At 37.6% G+C, this 23571-nt stretch overlaps 1 protein-coding gene across 2 annotated transcripts in view; it reads right to left on the reverse strand.

Annotated features, from left to right (window-relative positions):
• WDR35 (WD repeat domain 35) overlaps positions 1–23571 on the reverse strand; it is a 49115-nt gene that overhangs the window by 18746 nt on the left and 6798 nt on the right. For both annotated transcript variants that reach the window (XM_080614895.1, XM_080614896.1), the window contains exons 6-15: positions 23226–23359; positions 21632–21797; positions 21390–21535; positions 19614–19739; positions 16133–16318; positions 13573–13633; positions 6119–6263; positions 3545–3614; positions 2743–2796; positions 521–630 (exon numbers count right to left, since the gene is read on the reverse strand). In XM_080614895.1, coding sequence (XP_080471021.1) covers positions 521–630; positions 2743–2796; positions 3545–3614; positions 6119–6263; positions 13573–13633; positions 16133–16318; positions 19614–19739; positions 21390–21535; positions 21632–21797; positions 23226–23359 — 1198 coding nt within the window. The remainder of the gene's footprint in view (positions 1–520; positions 631–2742; positions 2797–3544; positions 3615–6118; positions 6264–13572; positions 13634–16132; positions 16319–19613; positions 19740–21389; positions 21536–21631; positions 21798–23225; positions 23360–23571) is intronic.

Here is a 23571-nt window from a genome sequence, read left to right on the forward strand (position 1 = left end):
AGCATCTTCAGTACTGGCACTGCTGAAGCAGAGAAAGAGTCTTGCCAGAAGCATTGCCACCAGATACAACTTATAACAGTGGAAAATTAACATGGGATGAACAAAGTTTCCAGGCATAAGACAGACACAGAAATAGAAAGAAGCCTTAGAGATGTAAAATTTCAAGTTACGACATATTTTCATCAATTCATGTCATGATCACATGAAGCTTATGTTTGGTTCATCTAGTAGCACACAGATATTTCCATGTATGTTCCCTGAATCTTCACACACACTGTAAAAAGTTCAAAACATAAGACAGATTTACTAACACAGTCTCTCTGAGCAATCTGATGACTGGCCAGGTGTAATTAATTAGTAATAAATAAATGTTTAAGCAACCATTAATAACAACTACAACTAATAAATAGTTTATATTAAAGCTAAATTACTACATAGTTATTATAGAATCACAGAACTCATGTTGTATAGGTTTATTTTAAAATTGGATACCTGCATTAGAAGCAGATCTGTAACTTACCTGGAGTTACAGTTCAAAGACAGCTGATACGCATGACAGTTCAAGGTAAACTTCTGTACTATTCCAGCATTGGGAAGACTGTATGTCTGAAGAGTCCCAGACTCTCTTCCCTAGCAAAAAGCAGTGCTTGGTTATTGAGAGAATTTTTCCATTAATAAACCCTTTAAAAAGGTTTTATTTATATGCTGTCCTAGATAAAAGAGTTTTTGCGTAAGTGACAGGGCAGAAATGGAAATGGAGAATGTCATCACCTTGAAAGATCCAAATTCTGCTACTTAGAATCACAAATGGTTTGGTTTGGAAGGGATCTTAAAGCTCATCTAATTCTAACCCCGCTGGCATGGGCAGGGACACCTTCCACTAGACCAGGTTGCTCCAAGCTCTGTCCCATCTGGCCTTGAACCCTGCCCGGGATGGGACAGCCACAGCTTCTCAGGGCAACATGTTCCAGTGCCTCATCACCCTCACAGGAAAGAACTTCTTCCTAATACCTAATCTAAATCTACCCTCTATGATTTTAAAACCACTCCCCCTTGTCCTATCCCTACATGCCCTAAGCCTAACAAGTCCCTCTCCAGGCTTCTTGTAGATCCTCTTTAGGCACTGGAAGCTGCTCTAAAGTCTCCCCAGAGCCTTCTCTTCTCCAGGCTGAACAAGCCCAACTCTCTCAGCCTGTCTACCTAGGAGAGGTGCTCCAGCCCTAGAATCATCTTTGTGGCCTCCTCCAGACTCACTCCAACAGGTCCACAACTCTTGTGTTGGGAGCCCCAGAGCTGGATGCAGTACTGAAGGTAAGGTCTCACGAGAGCAGACTAAAGGGGAAGAATCCCCTCCCTTGACCTGCTGGTCACACTTCTTTTGATGCAGCACAGGACACAGTTGGATTTCTGGGCTGCAAGATGATCCTGCCCCTCTACTCTGTTCTCGTGAGACCTCACTTGGAGTATTGTGTGCAGTTCTGGTGTCCTCCACATAAAAAGGACATGGAACTGTTGGAACAAGTCCAGAGGAGGGCCACAAGGATGATCAGAGGGCTGGAGCACCTCCCGTATGAAGATAGGCTGAGAAAGTTGGGGCTGTTCAGCCTGGAGAAGAGAAGGCTGCGTGGAGACCCCATAGCAGCCTTCCAGTATCTGAAGGGGGCCTACAAGGATGCTGGGGATGGACTATTCATTAGGGACTGTAGTGACAGGACAAGGGGTAACGGGTTCAAACTTAAACGGGGTAAGTTTACGTTAGATATAAGGAAGAAATTCTTTACTGAGAGGGTGGTGAGGCACTGGAATTGGTTGCCCAAGGAAGTTGTGAATGCTCCATTCCTGGCAGTGTTCAAAGCCAGGTTGAACAGAGCCTTGGGTGACATGGTTTAGTGTGAAGTGTCCCTGCCCATGGCAGAGGGGTTGGAACTAGATGATCTTAAGGTCCTTTCCAACCCTAACTATTCTATGATTCTATGTTGTGCTTCTCATCAACCATATTTTAAACAAATACTTTCTTAAGCTCCTACCATTTACAGATATGATTAAATCAGGGCTGTTAAAAGAAGTATCTAATGTCCACATACAGCCCACAGAACCGTTTCAGGAGCCCAACAATTCCCGATGAACCTTCAGAGATGGTCTACATAACAGAAGAGGAGAACAGGGAATGAATCCCTGTCTGACGCTGGTAGGAACGTGGATAAAAATTTAGAAAGTGTTCTTTTCCTGTCTTTGTTCTGTTCAATTGGTTTGTTTTAAAGCGCACCCATATGTCTGTTCATCTAATGAGATCACTCTTTTCTCATTAGAAAAAGAAAAAGCACTAGCTGTTTGGCATGATACAGTACCTCACACATTGGCTATTTACATATTAGTGGTACAAACTTTGTAAATCTTTGCACTTTTACATACAGCCTAGAAGAGACTTCCTACAACTCAGATTACAGAATTAAGTTCAGATCTGTATTTTATCAAACCCTATATGTAAGTACTAATTCAGGCAACTAGTCTGTGCTTAAATTCTAAGCACTTAGTATGCCAGCCCTCCTAAATAAATAGTCCAGGTTAATGGAAGAGCCTGTTAAAAGTTTTCAGTGAGGACACCTAGGAAGAGATTTTATCTGTGTAAGTTCTAAATTCAGAAATGCTTTGAAATTGTGACTGCCCATGAACACACTGCAGAAGAATCTCCTGCCTACAAGCAAAAGAGGCAATTAGGAGTTTTTTAATTATGTAACTTACCACAAGTAGCATCTTATCAGATGCTGTTATTGCACAAATTGGATCTCTTGTTCCCTGAAACTATACAAGTAATATGTTTCAGTTTTAATGCAACAGTAAGAATGCACTGATAAAGAAGGGTTATTTAAATACACAAGAATGTTGCTAAGTATCCACATGAAAAGCAGCTATTAAACCTTGTCAGCATACAGTATTTGGATGGTTTATGATATTAGCAGCCTTTCTTATGGGAATCATGACAATAATAATATTAGACAGCTTATTTTCTTCCCCTGCCTCTCCTCCAGAAAAATAAGAAACTCAAAAGGTAACAGGTGTTTGTTCCATAGAAAACACAAGAAGGCAGCTATCCCTGACTTGTAAGGCCAGTAATTTCAGGTACATTGGTAAGTACAAAAGCAAGCATGCACATGCACACACACACACATAAAGTGAAAAGGGTAAAAATACTAGAAAAGGTTACAAGGGTTATTGAGTTTCAACAAGCTTATACTCTGATGAAGTATAGGAGCTGGTTCTCGCCAAGAAAACAGCAGATGTCCACATACTGGAACCACAATATACTTTCTGACATTCCCTAGAGTTTAGTGTATATTTACAGTAATACATAATGGCACAGTAACCACACACTAACCAGAGGGAAGAAAAATAACACTTATGTACAAAACATAGCATTAAAAGAAAGTTTTAGCATGACCACTTCTACTGATGAAAATCTGTGAAAGTAAATAAAGCAATGCTAAGTACTTCTCTGTCAAGCTACCAGTGACACCACAATTAACTAGTTAAAACCATCACTTACTTCAATAGCTCTGCTGTAATCAAGGTGTCCACCTGCAGATCCTGAAGGGATGTCATCAACATGATAAATCCTATAGAAATGGGAATTAGGAGAAAAAGCGTGCCCAAAGAAAAGATTATTTTTGATAGCATAGAGGTATCCTCAATCCTTGGAGAAGAAACCACTGCAATTGGGAAAGAGAATAAAAGCTATGCCTGTTCTTATGCTCTAGTAGTACCCCCTTTGATAACCCTACTTTGTATTGATATTGATATTGTATTGATATTTTTGAAAGAAAGGTACTTGCTTTCACTTTCACTGCCTCTGATGGTCTATTCCCATGTGATCTATAAACTTTCATTCTGCAACAGGAAATTCCTGCAAATCATCAACCATGCCAATTATCTCTTTTCAAACAAACACTCCATATTTCCTCAGGCAGGCTCTTCTCCATACTTATGAAGAACTTCACCTTCATATTCACAAAATATATGTATTACTATATTCAATACTTCATCATGACTTCTCTTTTGCCTTCAAAATTAGCATTAGAAAAGATCTTACAATATTAAAATCATAGTTTATGCTGAATTATGATGATTTACTTTTTCAGCATTTCTATCAAATTTGCAATCTTGTTCAAGGCTAGGACATTCAGGTACTAGAACAATGTTAATTATCACACCATGTACAAACAATTACTTATTATTATAAATATATGGTGACATGAGACAGTGGATTTATAGAAAGATATAGCACCTCTAAGGAAGAAAACATAAAATAACACAAAAGAAAATTATAAAGTTGCAAGCTTGTGGAGGTGACAGAAAAGTTAATGCCACTAATGAGGACCTGGGAAGGAAATATTTTGGAGGCAAGAAGATGTTGACTTTGGCTTGTTTAGTTTGAGAGGATAAAAGTCCATACAGGCTTAGACATAAAAGATACAATCAGATACGAGTGTATTTAGGCAAGAACTAGCTGGATAGACTACGCCCGTACAGCCACTGACACACAAGAAGCAGTTAAAGTTATCAAAGCAATATAGCTGCCTAGAAACTAAGAGTATAGAGGAGAAAATGAAGAGGGGGAAAAAAGCATGTAGACAAATAGCTCTGTAAGGGAACCACACAGCAAGCAAATGAAAGGGCACATGAAAAACAACAAGGTGCTTGGTGACAGTTTCACTAAGGGGAAATCCTGCCTTACCAATTTGGTGGCCTTCTATGATGGGGCTACGAAACTGATGGACAGGGGCAGAGCAGTTGACGTAATCTACCTGGACTTGTGCAAAGTATTCAGTGTTGTCCCGCACAAAATCCTTGTCTCTAAACTGGAGAGACATAAATTTGACAGTTGGACCACTCACTGAATAAAGAACTGGCTGGATGGCTGCACTCAAAGAGTTGTGGTTGACGGCTCAATGTCCAATTGGAAACCAGTAATGAGTGGTGTCCCTCAGGGATCGGTGTTGGGACCAGTCTTGTTCAACATCTTTATCGGCAACATGGACAGTGGGATTGAGTGCACCCTCAGCAAGTTTGCTGATGACACCAAGCTGTGTGGTTCAGTTGATATGCTGCAGGGAAGGAATGCCATCCAGAGGGACCTTGACACGCTTGTGAGGTGGACTAATGCCAACCTTATAAAGTTTAACCATGCCAAGTGCAAGGTCCTACACCTGGGTCGGAGCAATCCCAGGCACAGCTACAGGTTGGGCAGAGAAGAGATTGAGAGCAGCCCTGCAGAGAAGGACTTGGGGGTGTTGATTGATGAGAAACTGAGCATGAGCCAGCGGTGTGCACTCGCAGCCCAGAAAGCCAAACGTATCCTGGGCTGCATCAACTGTGTGACCAGCAGGTCGAAGGAGGTGATCCCGCCCTTCTACTCTGCTCTCGTGAGACCTCACTTGGAGTATTGTGTGCAGTTCTGGTATCCTCAACATAAAAAGGGCATGGAACTGTTGGAACAAGTCCAGAAGAGGGCCACAAGGATGATCAGAGGGCTGGAGCACCTCCCATATGAAGACAGGCTGAGAAAGTTGGGCCTGTTCAGCCTGAAGAAGAGAAGGCTCCATGGAGACCCCATAGCAGCCTTCCAGTATCTGAAGGGGGGCTATAGGGATGCTGGGGATGGACTCTTCATTAGGGACTGTAGTGACAGGACAAGGGGTAACGGGTTAAAACTTAAACAGGGGAAGTTTAGATTAGATATAAGAAAGAAGTTCTTTACTGTTAGGGTGGTGAGGCACTGGAACAGGTTGTCCAAAGAAGTAGTAAATGCTCCATACCTGGCAGTTCAAGGCCAGGTTGGACAGAACCTTGGTCAATATGGTCTAGTGTGAGGTGTCCCTGCCCATGGCAGGGGGGTTGGAACTAGATGATCTTAAGGTCCTTTCCAACCTTAACTATTCTATGATTCTATGATTTGGTTATGAAAAACTATTCTTTGGTAGTTAGTCTTAGAGGCTGGCAACTCAGCAAATCTGAGTAGAAAAATGTGAAGAGAAGTGTTCACATTTTAAGCATAGGAGAATCCACCTTTATCAATGATACCGAAGGAAAGTAAGAAAAATGACAAAGCCAGAAGACAAACCTTTCCCTGCCTTCTTTTCTGGTCCGTGCTACCTGATTAAATTCCATTGCTGTGAGTTTCTTGGCCACACGATACTGCCAGACGTAAAACGCTTCTTTTGAAGCTGCTATCACATGCGTTTTAGTCATTGTGACAAACAACGGCCCTGTTATGAAACCCAAATGGTTGTAAAATTAGAGTGACAAGTATTAGACTAGATGTTCAATTGCAAACTTTTTCCCAAATGGATGACACCGTCTCTCCATAAGTTAAAAAGAAAAAAGACAAAGAACAAACCAACGCCCCCCAAAAAATACCAAAACCAAACCCACAGCAGTTTTCATTAATTGGTAAGAAATGTCACTAGGGCCTTGTGGCCTTCGTCAGGAGAACAGAGAAATATTTACAAGTTCTGATTTTAAAATCAGCACTGTTCCCCCTATTATTTCAGCAATTTTCCATGTGCTAAGGCAGAAGACATCAAATACATATAAACAAATCATCAGGTTTATGCCCAGTTCAGGAATATTTCCCATCTCCAACAAGATTTATAAAATACCTCGATATCTGACATATCTGTAATTATTCCAATATAAATAAAAGGAAGACTACTCAAAAGCTGACAATCCAGACGAGATTCTTTGATTAGCACCACTTGAAAGCAGTTAACAAATTTTCAGTTAGACAAGAACTAGAAGTGCTGTTTGTGTCTTAATTAATAGCTGGGGCAAATAACAGTTCTTCATCTGCATGGCAGCAAATTAAATATCTAGCAAAGTGTGCACTTAAGCTTCCTTTATTGCATCCAAAGATCACAGTGTAGGAAAGATGGGCATTTTTTTATACTGTAGCCCCAAGCCCATTTAGGATATGTGGATAAATTGAGTATCTCATTCCTGCTGACAGTGTTTGGTGAACAAAATAAAAAATATATATGATACATTTATATACTCAAACCATTACATTATTCTTTATAATACACTGTCTTGACTGCATTGTGGCTCTTTATTTTGCCTTTTACAATCCTTTCATTCATCTTTCTGAAAACCAGTGAATGCACATAAAAAGGCATAGAAAAAATGTTGAAACCTATTAAGTAAATCCCCCAATGTCTTTAAATTCTACAGGTAAATCTGTATGCTACCAGACAAAACAGGCAAATTCACAAGAATTGTGTAGCCCAGGCTGTTAGTGAAACACTGAGTTATACAGATAATATGCTGAGAGCACAAAATCTGATACTTTTACAGCAATCACATTTTTTTCTGTATTTTAGCAAGGAACAGAACTCTGGAGGGAGCTATAAGCCTGCCATAAAGAAGAGCACAGCTAGGAGAGACAGATGGCCAAAGATTGGTTGAACAGATTTTATTTCTTTGAAACCAAGAGAATTACGTAAGCTATCCGATGACTGTAGAATACTTTCCACTATAAATGTAAATACTGGGGAAGAAGGCTTAGTGATGAAGCTTAACGTGAGCAATACAGTTGTTTACATTATGTGCAATTCAGTGTACTTCATATAGCACATTCATTTCAATAATTAGTCACATACAACTGAAGATGCAATCTCCTCTGTTTCATTAACAGCATTAATAGATTCTATGTATTTGCTGTGTTCTTTAATTACCTCACAGCTGTACATGCTGTAACAATCAATGCTTTTGTCCTTTAAAAATGAAACATTAGAATCTCCTGACCTGTGTGGAAATAAGGTTTTTTTCTTGCTCAAATTACAAGATTTTAGTACTAAGCCTCATATTTGGACTCAGTTTAGTCAATGTTTAAACGCTTTACTCCAAGGCAAGACTAAACTAAGCCCATCTCTGAAAGCCATGGGCATTTCTCAGACTCACCAGCAACTTCCCATTTGACCTACAGCTCCCATGGAGGCTAAACTTACTCATTTGCCCCATTACTGGAAGTGTTCAAGGCCAGGCTGGATGAGGCTTTGAGTAATTTGGTCTAGTGGAAGGTGTCCCTGCCCAAGGCAGAGGGACTGGAACTAGAAGAGTTTTAACATCCCTTCCAACCCAAACCATTCTATGATTTGCGCACACCTTGAAGTATCTCAATTGGGGAAAAAAAAAAAAAAAGGATGTTCACATAAGCTCTGTTTCGATATAGAGACAAGATGGCAACACATCCATGCTTAATCCAGAGGAGTACAATCAATAAGGCAGTTTAAGAGCATGGCTAAGACTTAAAATGATTGTTGCTATCAAAAGAAAACCAACATACATACCAACCCCTGGCACATTTCCCTGCCATTTCTTTTGTATCAGCTCTAGCAGTAGTTAGACCCCAGAGTAAGCTGGATCAGTTCATTCATCTAACTGACCTCAAAACTAAATAAATAAAAGATTAGTTTAAGTTGGATTAAAGGGAAAATCACTAATTCTGGAGAGGGCAAGAACGAGCAGCAAGCAGGGAGGGCAGGGCTTCCCCTTCTTTCCAACAGCAATGGAAGGATATAAGCCAAACGTGAAATCACAGGGAGAGGGGAGAGGGATACATAGCACACAGACACAATCATCTGTATCACATCTTTTCAGAAACACATCGGGAAATGCAGCATCTATGTGTGGGAACCAGAACTTTTACAAAAATGCCTACATAGCCTGAACAACTGCATAAAAGGATGGCATATGGGAATTTTTTCTAGAATGGCTCTAGCATTTTATTCTAGACAAGCATTAAACAAGCAAACAAAAAAAATAAAAATAGAAAAATATGTGGGAAAAGAAACTAAAATCCAAGCACGGACTGAATATTAGGAAGCATTTCTTTACAGAGAGGGGGGTCAAACACTGGAACAGGTGTTCTAGAGAGGTGATTGAGGCCCAAAGCCTGTCCATGTCTAAGAGGCATTTGGACAATGCCCTTAATCATGTGCATTCCAGGTCAGCCATGGAATGGTCAGGCAGTTGGTCTAGGTGATCATTGTAGGTCACTTCCAAATGAAAGTATTCTACTCCCCCTTCTCAGCTCAGAGCCTTAATCACTGGGTTACACTCTGCTCCCAAAATGCTTTCCTTCTTGGCTGTGTAACAGCATAGATTGAATATGAGGAAAGGATGCCCCAGCCACTCCCAAGTTTGGGCTGTTGCTGAGCAGAGAAGGAAGGAATGGGGTTTGTCCTTTCCTGGAAAAGGAAAGATGCTCATTTCAGTTTCTTCAGGCAGAGGAAGATCTAGAATTCCTTTCTACGCTGCTGGTTTAACTACTTAGTTTCCTTTAGTGTAGGGAAGTATTATCATCTTATGCAGCGGTCTCAATTTTAGCAGCAACTGCTGCTCACTTGGGCATCAGTGCCCTTCAAAGAATTCATGCTCTGGCTATTAAGCAGACAGAAAAGCAAGCATCATAAGTCAGGAGGCAAGAGGATACTCCTCTAGTCAGCATTTCCACTGCATGGCAGCTTTCAATGCTAAACATGTGGACTTCTTAGATTGTCTAGCTCTTCCCACAGATCCTGCAGATAAATAACTTCAGTATTAGTATCTTAATACTTAATTTTCAGATACTGAAAACATTTAAACAGCTGTCCTACTTTTCAATGATCAAATACTGAAAAGGATTAAACACACCACCCCATCAAAACATCAACATGTGGAACAACTGTCCTTTAAGTTTTCTCTGACCCTTCTTTTCTCACCTCATTTCTCTTCACTGTCCCTTCATAAAACCTCCTCTCTGAAGGAGAGAAAGTTTATTTCTTACATATCCAGGAATCTCAAACAACCTTTTGTGATGTCAGTATTTCATCCACACTCACTCCATCTCACTTCAAAACAGTTAGAAAACATCTGCTTTCATGTCAAATCTTTTTTAAAAAAATAATGGAAAACAGATTTAGTGCATGACTGTATTACTTCACTGCATGAAAAAGCTGAGACACTTTCTAGTATATGAAATGGGATATACAAACATGAGAGACAAGTAATCCCACCTAAATCTGGTTGAAAGGAAGCAATCTGACAGACAGACACAAGACTGAACTGCTGCTTTCATAGAGTCCTGTTACAGGCTGTTCCTCAGAAACTGTGACCAACTTAGGTAGATGTTATTGATAAGACTAAGTTTAGAGTTTGATTCAGAAGTCTCTAGAACAGTTCTCTCATAAATAGAAGAAACCATCAGACAGCAGCAGGGAAAACTGAACTGCACATGGGACAACTCATGAATGGCCACAGATTAGAGAACAAAACAAAATACTGAAGATCAGTTATAGTTTAAAATTATCAGCTTTAAGTAACAGCAGTTCAAGTGCTGTTTCACATGTAGATCAGCATTTCTTTATAATCTGTAATCTGTAGATTATCATTTCTTAAGGTGTCCAGGCAGGAGGCGACTCACTGAGGCATGACTCCATCACTGTGCCTTTAATCCACCTGCACACTGATCAGGCTGTTAAATCCATTGCACGGGGTGCTAAGACATATGTGAAAGATAACACTTCACTATGTCCGTGTTCCTAAGCACATGTAAGAAGATGACATAATCCAGCCTGCATGACATTCTTAGCAGATACCATCTGTTGTGTTTCCATTAAAAAGATATTATATAACAAGATATTTAACCTTCTATAATTTATATTTAGCTATTCATGAAAGGACTTTTGACAGAAAGCCTATAAAACAAGCACAGAAGAAACTGTTGGTTAATGTTTGTACCTATGGAACGTAATAATGCTGGACACTGGAGAAAAAGAGTAATTTACGGCCTAGCAAACACTAGCTATTGTGAATGACTCTAAACACAAGGCACAGGAAGCACAGAAAGAAAAATGCCCTTGGTCAAAATAAAGAGCAACATGAGGAAGAGCTTTAAGGTGTGACTATACATTAACGTCTAAAGAAAGTTAAAGGGATGGCCTTTGACCAGATAATGACTGATTAATCCTTTTTTGCCACCATTAGCAGAGGCAAGCATCAGAAAGCTAATGACATCATTTAAAATTCAACAGAATAAAAGGAATAAGCACTTTTTTTGAGCCCCTCTTGAACTACTTGTGTAAGATTTGCATCTCCTGGGGGTGAATCAAACATTGTGCATGGTCACAATTATTTTGTCATCAGGAGATTAATAGCACTTTGTTGAAACAATTTTATAAAATGTTATAAATTGACAATTTACAATTCAGATGTGTGCATTAACTGGAATCTTAAAAAAACTTACAGGTCTTCTGCCTTTAAGGTTTTACAAGGTCTTCTCTTCTCTCTATTGATCTCAGCAAGGCCAGTCAGCTGCTTAAGTTCAGCACCCTGTCAAACTGGAGCAATTATATTTTCTATTGGCAAGAAGCTCCAACTGTGATAAACAGCATGATAACACCTTGACTGTGTACAGGTGTCTACATCTCGCACAAAATGTAAATATTTCAAGTTGTTCTATAAAGCTGTATCTTCAAAGATCACAGAAAAGGAAAGCAACTATGATAAAACCAGCACACAGTCTTTGGAATTGTCTTGCAATTGTAGGTGCTTGCTTTTCATTTTCATCTTAAGTCCCTTCCGTAAGTTTGGTGGGTTAACTTAAAAGGAGTCTTAGAGACTGCATATATTAAGAAAAGGTTGAATTTTTGGCCATGTTTACTACAGAGCAAAGAAAGGCTTGCTTGTTATGTTTGAACTACTGAGACTACAGAAATTTTTCAGGACTCAAAAATCTAAATATTCCTCACCTCAGCTACTTGCCTGTCTATGAGGTTGAAGTCTGTAACATTTTAGATTGTTATAAAATGAGGTTGAAGTCTATAACATAGTCTATAGCATTTTCACAAATGAACTCACACTAGGAAACCATATTGTAGATCTATGCACGAAACTGATCCTCTTGACACTGGAGGGAACAGCAGCAGACTGCAGAATGCCTAGTTAAGCTAAAGGAAGAGAAGCTTTTTCCAGATTGCTTAATCTCTTCAGCACAATTCAAACCCAGCTGGAACAACTACAGCATTTTTCAGTTAAATTGTGTTTCTTTTTTACTGTTTTCAGTCATGGGGGAAAATTCTTTTCATGTGTTCAAACAGCTGAAGGAGATAGGTTGTAATGGGGGGATCATAAACTGATACCTTTATTTATAACGTAAATAAATAAAACTATCACAGATAGCTTTAGAAAGCTCACATAAACAGAACACTAGACAAATGCAAAGAGTTTAAACACAGACTTAGAGGTGGACATGCAAAACTAATTTTGACCATTTGAGTGAGATTTGTCTCATCTGTTTTTAGACATCTCTGACAGAGATGATGAGGTGGTTGCCCTGGGCTTCTTTGTACTCGGCAGAGGGCAAAAAGACCCTTTTCAGGAATGATTCACTGAACTTATTTTAGATGTCAGCTGCAGAAATGACAGAACTACTTCCTGTAACTCCCTGAATCCTCCTCCCACCACCCCAATCCCACCTGTCAAGTCAGTCCAGGAGACTAAGTAGGCACACATCTGGTCAGGAAAGAGGACGAGACAGGAGGTACACAACAGACACTCCACCCACACCACTACCACCCACCACACCATCTTACTTCAGTGCTCAGTTTGCGGATTTTTAGAGGGGTTGGTTTGTTTGTTTGTTTTCTCTCCTCCATCCATTGTAAAATTGACATAACCAGAAATTGAAGTATCACAATATTTCACACATATTCCAGAAGACAAAACTGATTCATCAGAGCAGGATACTCTTCATTTCAGTTATGATCTACAATATCAGCCATGAATTTCACAAGATATATATATATGACTCACAGCTGATTTCCTCCTGCTGTCACTGAAAAACCAAACAATGTTAGAAAATGACACTTACAAACCTACTGTATAACAAAAAATAAAACTGTTCAGTAGTCTAACCTGTCATTCCAGTTAGAGCATTTATTTCAGATTTCAATGACAGTAGCACTGATTGAGAAAAATAATCATATTTATGGCCTCAACTATTTCTATTCTTGGCTTGGTATTTTTCCTACCTATATGCTTCTATGAAGTGTTGTTACTTCCTTGCTTCTATAAATTGTTGTTCCTTCTTTGTCTTACAGTTCTTCACCTTACTTTCCTCATCATTTTTCTTACCAAAACTTTGCTAGACACTTTTCCCATCTATTTTATCAGACAGAATGGCTGTTTGTTTAATATTAACACCAAGTATTAGCATTATGGCTTGGAACTAACTTCTCTAAAAAGATTAATTTAGATGGAAGAGTTACTTTTTGCAGAGAGGATAGGTCATTTCCAACACAAGTTACAATTCACAACATGGGAACCCCTGATCACACATTTACTACATTTAGTGAGAGTTAAGTCCAAGTAAGAAGCCAATATAAAAATCATAGCTAAACCATGTACAGAACAGATGTCAAAACATTTGGATTCCAGGGGTGTTACCACACAGTGATTGTTTCATTGAACAACAGACCTGCATAAGAAGTTCATTATAAATACTAGAAAAAATACAACAGACTATTGCAGGTTGCTTACCAATATCAATGTATTTGGGGTCTAAGGGAGTGCCAATAGAATTGCAGAGAACCAGCACATACTGTATGAAAATAAAAGCAAGTGTCATTACTACTACATTTTTTGTAAATCAGTAAGTTGTACGAGATTTTCTGTGAAGGTGTATCTCATAACCCACATTTCACGCAATCTAATGCTGGTCTGCAACAGAAAACAGAGGGACCACGACTGTAGTAAATATAAAGCAGCGTAAGCATGAGAGTAATGAGGTATTTGCCAAAGAGCACTATAAACAAAGCCAAGCATAAAACAGGGAAATGACCGGCTGTCTTCAGCAAAGGAGCAAATCTACGAGACAAAATACAATACATGGATGTACCACCAGCAGGGTCCACAGATACCATATGGGCAAGACAGCCAGTGTCCCATCCCCTGCTGAGTGAGGCACATGCTGTACTGCAATGATTTACTAGCATGACACACCAACAATTTCTCAGTGACTCAACTGTTGCATAGCTGTCTATGCAATAGGTAATAAACTGCATCAGAGCCCCTTGCTAGCTCTCAGAAGTCAGAACAGACCAACAGTCCTTCACAGACCTCCATCTCCTTGAACCTCCAAGAAGGCTACAGTGTGGGGAGAACTGTGAATAAGGCCGTCCTCTGCAGTACTGCAGATACTACAAAATTAGTGAGTTTTGTTAGTTTAGCCCTTCTTGTAATCCTGCTCGGGAAGGCTTTGGTAGCATAGATACCTCAGCTTAGTCTATTAAACTCAGGAAAAAGCTAATAAATAAAAATTGACCTACACACCAGTGCTTCTTGTTGTTGCTAATGTATTTATTTTTCCAGATCTAAACTAAGGACTAAATATCTTCATGATGACTGTACAAGGAAATAAGAATGTCTTGAATGAGAAATTAAGTAGCAACTTTTACTGCAAAGTCTACAGCAACTGTACAGCTTACCCCTTGAAACTGAATGATAGCTCATTCATTACATGAGAATGGCAGAGTTTAGTTTCAGCTAGTGTATGAACTTCATTCTTTCAATGAAAAAGTTATGAACAAGCATTTCTGTTCATTAATTAGCTTATTATTCTGGCTCTGCCACTAATAAAACCTTCTCAAAAGTAGTGGTATTATTTCTTTGTTCATGAGTTAAACATACCACCAGCATTTTCAAATTTATCTTTTCAAAAAAATTATGTTGAGTCTCCACCTCTGTAGGAAACCACTCCTGGCTTTTAAAATCATTTAATTGTTGTTTCCATTATGTTCATATTAATTATTCGCTGGTAAATTATCCCAACATTCATTCTATAATCAATTTCTCTTTTATGCACTTTTACGAATTTCTGAGGCTCTAACTCAATAGATCAGGGACTGCCAAGAGGTGATGGAGTAACAGTATCCAAGACAGAGGCTGCACAAGCTATATAGGGTGGTGCCAGGAGCAGGAAGATCAAATCATTGTCTGATTTCGTGAAAGCAGAAAGCTCAAACCTTGCTTATGGGTATCACCAGTAAGTTCTTTGTAACTTAATCACATTCACCTTTAAACAGTTTCTGCTAAAATTAATCTTTTTTCCCCATGAGCTATTGCTGTACCTTTTGCCATCTTGAAATCACAATTCTAATGACCAAAATCTATTGCAAAACAAATCTGTTTTTCAGAAAGCAACTCAAATGAACTGCTACCCAAAGGATAAGCTTGTTCACTTAATTTCCTAAAAGCTGACCCCCTACAGTGTTAATAATTACACTGGAGCCATTTCAAAAGAATTGAAAAAACCTCATTATCTGTAATTTTCAGATGCTAAAATGCTCAAGAAAGTTACACTATGTCCCTCCACTGTTTCCTATTATAAAGGAAGACCCAGAACAAAAATCTCATTTTATTGCACTCAACTTCAGCAAATGGTTTTGGCCATGGGTACCAGATTTTCAGTCCATATGACAGTACACCACCTATTGTGCCATCAAGCAAAGCAGCATTAATCATATTTTTTACCGTTGCACCAATTGACTCCGTCTCCTGCTCCTCCTTTGTAAGCAATATACAAGTGATATAGGAAATAATTCAGAAGCAAACACAAGAAGAAAATCCATCATGCTAACCAAACATACATTAACCGAATTATATCATTTGTCAATCCATTTAAAATAAATAAATGGAACAGTTTGTAGGAACATGGGATTTACCTAAAAATTTCCTGTTCCCCCCCCATCACTTCTGACTGATTAAGTCTTCATTACCATTCTGATCCTCTCCTGCTTTTAGCTTCTTTAAATATTTCTAAAGAAACATTAATTTAGAAGGCTGCAGTTTTCAGTAAGTTACCAATGGCTACAAGGAGTTAAAATATAGAGGCAGTTAATCAGTTCTGCACATTATCACTATGACTTTGTTGGGGTTCTTTGTTTCTAAACACTGAGTCCATTCCAGTGCCATTTTGTCAAATGACAACTGAATGACACACTGAGACAGATTCAGAATTTTATATTTCATCTTATTCTGACTGTAAAGCATTGACATGTGGAACAGACTGTTTCAAGTGAAAATTAAAAAGACCTTTTACCTGAGGTTGATTTTCATCTGCTTTAGTTGCTAAAACACAGAAGTCTCCATAAGTTGTTATGGAAATCAAGCTCTTGACATATTTTACATACTTCTCATTGTTCTTTGTGTCCCAAAAGACTACACAGTATTCTGGACGATCAGGTCGGGTATATGCATAAACAACCGTATTGGAGCAGTAACCCCACTGCCAAGAGAGACAATTTTGATAAAGCCCATCAGAAGTCACAGGAATTCAATGATAAACTGTTCACAGCTACGAAAGAAAGTATTTACTCCATATACACAATCAGTATTCAGTACTCTTTACTGTTCTGGTGATGAACTGATTTATTAAAAGCATGTGAACACAGCTCTGGTAATACATTGTTTGCATAGTATTAAACTGGCAAAAGAAGCCCTTCTATCACCAGAATAGCCTATTGCAATCAGAATTGAAGGATCAACCTCAAAATGAAACAAGATCTCACTTTCCCTTGTTTCTTCCTTGTTCAGGAGGTACACAGAAATACCCACTGTGATGATGGTTTTTGCCATGAAAATGCTTGCTCTATGACTATTGATTTGAAAACTCAATGTTCATTTCCCAAGAGAAATAAAATAAACACCTCAAACAGTGCAATTACTGAAGCAGACAAAAATAACCAATTATATTAAAGCAATATAATAACTCACATCATATCTTCCATATTAACAACATGAGAAAAATCCTCTCTTCTGCCCAGAAGAATGTAATTATTCATGTAACAGGTAGGAGAAAGGGCAAAAGAAGAAACAGAATATCCAAGCACTTCTGAGCAACCTGGTATACTGGAAGGTGTCTGTGCCCATGGCAGAGGGGTTGGAACCAGGTGATCCTTAAGGTCCCTTCTAATTCAAACCATTCTGTGATTCTATGAATACTGTAAACCCCATTAAGATGTATTGTATCGCATTCAACTAATTTAAATTATAGATATTAGTAATTAAGACCTTTTCTAAAAAGCAAATCCAGAAAACATCTCAGAAAAGAGGTGAAGCTGACCAATAAAGGAGATATAAAGCAAACCACTTAAGGATGATGATGCAATTGTAGAAAAACTACTAGAATTCTCTGCATGAGCATTTACTAGAGAGAGCAGAGGGCTTGCTAGAGAGCTGGCCAGAAGGGTACCCACACTCTACAGAGAATGAAACCGAGACAATAAACTATTAGCAAAAGAACTTTTAGAATCGATCTATAAACTGAACAGTAATAAATTGTCAGAACCCAAAGGTTATCTGTCAAGTAGAGTTCAACAGGAATTCAAATATAATGCTGTGGAAGATAGCCAGAGGAACAGGAGTGGGCATGTAAAAAACACTATGATTTTTGGAATCACAAATCAGTAAATCCAGCTTTCACACAAGATAGAAATGTAATAAATAAGTAAATAACGGGATTACATGAATATGGATAAATACAACACACTGGTCATCATGTTTTTAGCCCTAGAAGTTGTACCTCATTCATTTATTATTATCATTTATTATTGTTCAGAAAGGCCACAGGCATGTTAATGAAGATGACCTAACTGATACAATCGACTTGGATTTTGAAGAAAATCAAGCTCATTTTGGATACAGGAAGAAAAATAGAAGGGTTGTAAAAAACTACCATTATTCCAATCAGAGCACTACCCACCAGATCCTTCCCAGAGAGCAAACTAGAACTTATACTGTTCTGAATATTCAAAATTTATGAGTAAGTTATGAGGTCACAAGTCAGTAAACTGTAAATCATGTTTGTCAAATCTAAAACTGATTTCAAAAAGTGGCAAAGGACCCCAGAATGCTGAATGATTAGGATATAAAGTGAAATCCAGTGTAGATTTGAACAAGGTAATATACACCAGAAGAGATGCAACTAGAGGTATAGACTCTAAATTAGTATTTCAACTCCAAAGATATTTCATAAAAACTATGAATAGCTTAAAAAAGGTCAGCTCTATTCATACTTTTACTGTCATACTAATTTAGAACCCCTTTCTCTTATTATGATAATACCTGAAAAATATAGGAAACGGGATTATTCAGGAGATGGATAATGTGATACTAACACTTCATCTCCAGGTCATTACTTTCAGTGCAGCCAAAATTTGACAGCTTTGAATCACTACCATTTAATGACTGCAACCTTTTAGAATATCTAGTTACTGATGTAATCAGAAAGAACATAGCAATAGTAATGTGGGTTGTTTACTGAAGGACAACACATATCATTCACCATAAAAATACTTAACATTGAAACTGAGTATACTACCAACAGGTTAACAGTTTATTTGCTGCAGAAATAAATTCATTTGAGCACATCTTTTTCCACTTTAAATATGCAAAGGGGAATAAAAACAAAAAAAGGAGCTTACACATGCAGTTTCTAAAACAAAGGTTTCAAAATATTATTCATTTGCAAACTGTGCCAGATCTTGAAATACACATGGTCTCATATATACTGATGATTTTAAGAAAAAGCAATAAGCCTGTGCTCCAGCTGTTATATATTTCCCAGAATAAACATTAAGTAGCATTTCCTGCAAGACTAATTTCCAGCTCAAATTTCCAAAGTCTTTTCCAGCAGATTTACAAGCTATCTGAAATTGCTTCCTAGCAGACTGGTCTATGTAACTCCCTGACCAATAATTTTTCACAACTGAGTGGAACAATACATTTCAATATAGCTGCAGTATGTTCCTCACATTACATTCTGTCTCTTTAATCACAGCAGTTACACACAGATGATTAAAGAACATATAACGTGGTGGGAAAAAAAAAAACAAACAATACTGTATACTGGACAGTAATTGCCTTTTTTTATTAAACTGTAAATTTAAGTTAAATAGTCCTAACTCTAAACAAAAAAAAAAAAAATCCAGCCAAACAAACAAAAACCCTATGTGGCAGACAAGATAAAAACATGATTCAGAATTAGCTGAATTCATGTTTTCTTAAAGTATATTTGGAATTGAAGTATAAGTAGGAAATGCGCCTATCAGGCTGTATTAGTTTCTACTGTTCAAGTTTCCAAACAACTCTCCTGGTTCAAACTAATAATTCACCATCAAAACTATGACAGTAAAACTAAGGCTCAACCAACCACCACTATATCACTTGGCCCATGCATTTTAACCAAACAGCAATAAAAACACTGGAACCTTACCTGCGTGACAAGCCTCAGTTACTACCAACATGAGAAACATGCCCAATTCTGTTAATATTAACAAAGCACACGTTCACATATTATGAAAATAAAATCATAAATTCACTGTAAAAGCAATGGCTAAAGTCATTCCACCACCAAGACACTCATAGTCCACTAAAACTTCAAGTCACTACTGCTGATCAAGCAGTAATCATAAGTTAAGCTCTGATTTATGTATTAGAGAAAACTACTTTCTCAACACACTCAGAAACATAGTCACAGGAAACATTATTATGTGGCAGTTAAGTGCCACATTACTATGTACCTTGTAATCAGGACGAATGTTTGCAAAGTATATGTAAGAATCGACAGCCAGTGCAATCTTCAGTCCACTTCCCTCCCAAGACAAAGCAGAGATCTGTTTGCCAGGCACTTTGAGTGTGCGCAAATGCTTGTGTAAAACAAGGAAAGGAAAAGAGTCAGTATTTATCATAGGAAAACAGTTTTGATAGTTGATGAAAACCAAACACAGATCCTCTTTACAGAACCCTTTAATGACTCTCCAAATACAATACACATGCAAACAAACAGATATTTAACATGCATTTCCATAAAGTATTTTTTTGCCTTATTCTTTTTTTTTTCCCCAGAGACAAAGAAACACCAGGACTCAGTGGTAGTTCAAACTTACAAAAATAAGTAACAGATGGAGAATGTCAATATAAACAGTTTTTCCTGTTTGGTAACTTGAATCACCTTCATAATTTCAATTCCTACTAGAATATACACAACAGTAGCACCACTACCTGACATGTCCCAGTTGATGTACAACACCTTTAACTGATGGTTTAAAGAAATAAAAACCAATAGCTAATCTATGTCAAGAACATGCACTGCATAGGTACACAATTCGTACTGAGGCAAAGGGCATTTCCCTCTTTATTCCCTTTCAAAAAAAGTCTAAGAAAGGCAGTTAGATGTCCATTTCCAATTTAAGAGCTAGCAAATAAACAGACTTTCCATCTTTTTTTTTTTTTTGTATCTTTATTTTGCTATGGAATTTGAAGTTGACTGAAGGAAACAATTGAAAAAGAAGTTTTCAAGAACTGTAACCTTAGTCCCACAGAGCACTTGTTTCTTGTGAAGCTTTTTGTTTGCAAATAATATGGACGTATGTAATAAAGGATACATTCATCTATTATTAACTGTCAGATTTTGAATAGTCTTGGACTTTAAAAAAATATAGCATTTTACAGAGCAGACCACTGATACTTATGCTTAGATCTAACTTGCCTGTTGAGGGCATAACTTTGTGCCTAAACAAACTGTTATTAATGAATTGGCATAGTGCGGTACCTATTTCATGCCTTTGATAAGATGCAAATACCAAGTCGACATACTGGTCACACACTATTCATAGAAGATACAGTCATCCAAAATGTTAAGTCTGTACTTGAATATGAGAACTAGAACAAAACAATTCTAAAATCTAACAGATTTAGAATCATAGAATAGTTAGGGTTGGAAAGGACCTTAAGATCATCTAGTTCCAACTCCCCTGCCGTGGGCAGGGACACCTCACACTAAACCATGCCACCCAAGGCCTCATCCAATCTGGCCTTGAACTCTGCCAAGGATGGAGCACTCATAACCAAAACTACTATAGTAGATACAGAATCTGGAACACTTGTTTCAGTTAATCTGAAGGACATTAGCAGCCTGAGATACAACATTATTGTCAAAACCTTTAGTTCCATTTAATACTTTCAACTAAGGAAACTCCTGTAGATGATGATCACTTATTGCTAGGTCTGAACTCAGGTACCAGAGTTAGGTGTTCAAAGTTAGACACTACACATATCCCACCATTTAGTGGTTTATGAGAGGCACTCAGATTTTCATGCTGACCACTAACTTGCTGTTCTAAAAGGTGATCTGATCCTGTGTCATCTTTCCAGATCAGGTAGATATCCTAGATACCTTAGAGCACATTAAACACACTAAACACCCATATTTTGGCACCCAGATTCCATCAGTAACAACCACATATTCAAATCATACTAAGATTTTAAAAAAACATTTATGTATTAAATATTTTTACCTCACCAAACGGAGTATAGAATTGTACAATGTTTACATCTTTATCTTGAGAAGTTGTTTTTAGGGAGCCAGCCACCGCCAATACACTTCCACAGTGGTTCCACTGGATGCATACTACATTCATACCAGTGTCAATCAAAACAGGGTCTAGTTTTTAAGAAATAAACATAAAGAATATAAATACAAGTCGACATTTTGGGTCATGAGTAGCTCATTAATTAGCACCCTACATTTGGTACCTACTATGGTCATTCTCATCTCTCATTATCTGGCATCTTCCATTGTCATAACAGATAGCAAGACAAGGACAATCTGGTTCAATGTAGCCCTCTGTGCCATGGTACCAATGTATTCCAGCAATGCTGAATGCTCCAGTTAAGTTCACTAAACAACTCAGCTTCATTTTCACCTAAACAAGAATCATTAATTATTTAAAGTCATATACAACATGCTATTTAGAACAATTTACATCTTTACTGATATACTGCAAAAGAACAGATACCTATGCAAATCTTTTTCCTGTCCCAAGAAAAATTTTCACATTCTCAAAATTTTAAGTTTGAAAAACTTCCTTATTTGAAGCCAGATCAGAGGTATGAAAACATATATTTTAACTACAAAGAAGCATTTTAATATTGGCATTTTCATTCTTTGTTTTTAAGTTACTTTTCAAAGGAAAAAAACAAACAAACAAAAACCCACCACCACAAACATACACATGCATGCACACAAAGAACCCTACTGGAACTTTACAAAAAAATAGAAATAATTTAAACCAGTCCTGGCCACAGGATTTTTACAGGAAACTTTTTGTCAGCTTTTTCTTCATAAAAATCACTTGAATAAATTATAAAAATAATTGGAAAAAATATGTGTCCAAATTAGGACAGCAATTAAGATAAGTTTACTTTTGTAGTAATTAGCCCTGGACACCTAGTAAGACAGAAAAGGGCTTTTTCTGAAAGAGTACACCTGGATCACTTCAAAGAGGGCTACCAGGTAAGTTATGGAAGAGAGGGCAAGGGCTGGCACACACAGCCATACACAGTGTTGGGTGGGAGGGACAACAACTCACTTAAAGAATTTTAATAATCTATAGCACATGGTAGAAACACCATGACTACAGCAGTGGGAAGAAAGAAAGATACAGTCGGGGGTTAAAGAAGGAAAGGGGAGGAGGGGAATGAGAAAGGGAAAAGTGGAGTGGGAAGGGGAGAAGGCAAACAGGAAATTCATCATAAGAGGTATCTAAAAGTAAACATGGTTCTTTGGAACATCACTCATTTCAAAGTCTGTGTTTTACTTCCATTTAGCATTTTGCCATAGCATTATTATATATTCCAGTACTACGAATAAGTAGATAAAAATAAATAAACAAGCCAATGTTGTAGGAACGCAGAAAGCACTTACGTGTTCTCTGAAGCATGTAACATTCCTTATGTAATAAGGAATGACAGCAGTAATGGAAAACATTGCTCTATTCTAACTATGGCTTTATATTACATTAGTACTTCTAACATGAACTTCATTTAATTAGTATCAAATACATGTTTTCACATTTTCAATAACTACTGCAAAGCAAAAAGGCATTAGTTGATGTAATATTTACTTAGCTACCAAGAAAGAAATATTTATATTAAAATGCTGCAGCTGCAAATCTTGAATAAAAACTCTCTACACAAGATCTTGTCCAGTTCTCACTACTGAAGTCTACCAACTATGAATTCCACCAACTAAACAAACATGAAATACATTAACAGGAAGTAAGTTTTTGTAAGTTAAGTTTAGTAAGTTAAGTAAGCCTGTTAATACCTTTATTATACCACCATGAACTTACAATAAAATTTCCCTGATTGTCATAAATATGAATCTCTCCGTTTGACATTCCAAAGAGTAAAACTTTGCTATCAGAGGACCAGGCCACATGGCACAGGTGGGTACCTTTCAAGTCTTTCCCCCAAATGCGATTACCTGTAACAGGACATTGATTGCACTTAATAAACATGACACAAAGTTAAAAATAGGATTCAAGTTTCCAATGTAAAAATTAAAATAGCTAAATAAAATCAAAGCAACAATTAGAAACTAACTATTGATCCTGTTTATCTAGAGAAACAGAGCCGCTACATACATAATATAGAAAACAAAAGCTATGTAATACCACAATAATTAGTAGAGCTTAA

The sequence above is a fragment of the Psittacula echo genome (genome assembly GCF_963264785.1).
Source record: "Psittacula echo genome assembly, chromosome: 4".
In the NCBI taxonomy this organism is placed as follows: Eukaryota; Metazoa; Chordata; class Aves; order Psittaciformes; family Psittacidae; genus Psittacula; species Psittacula echo.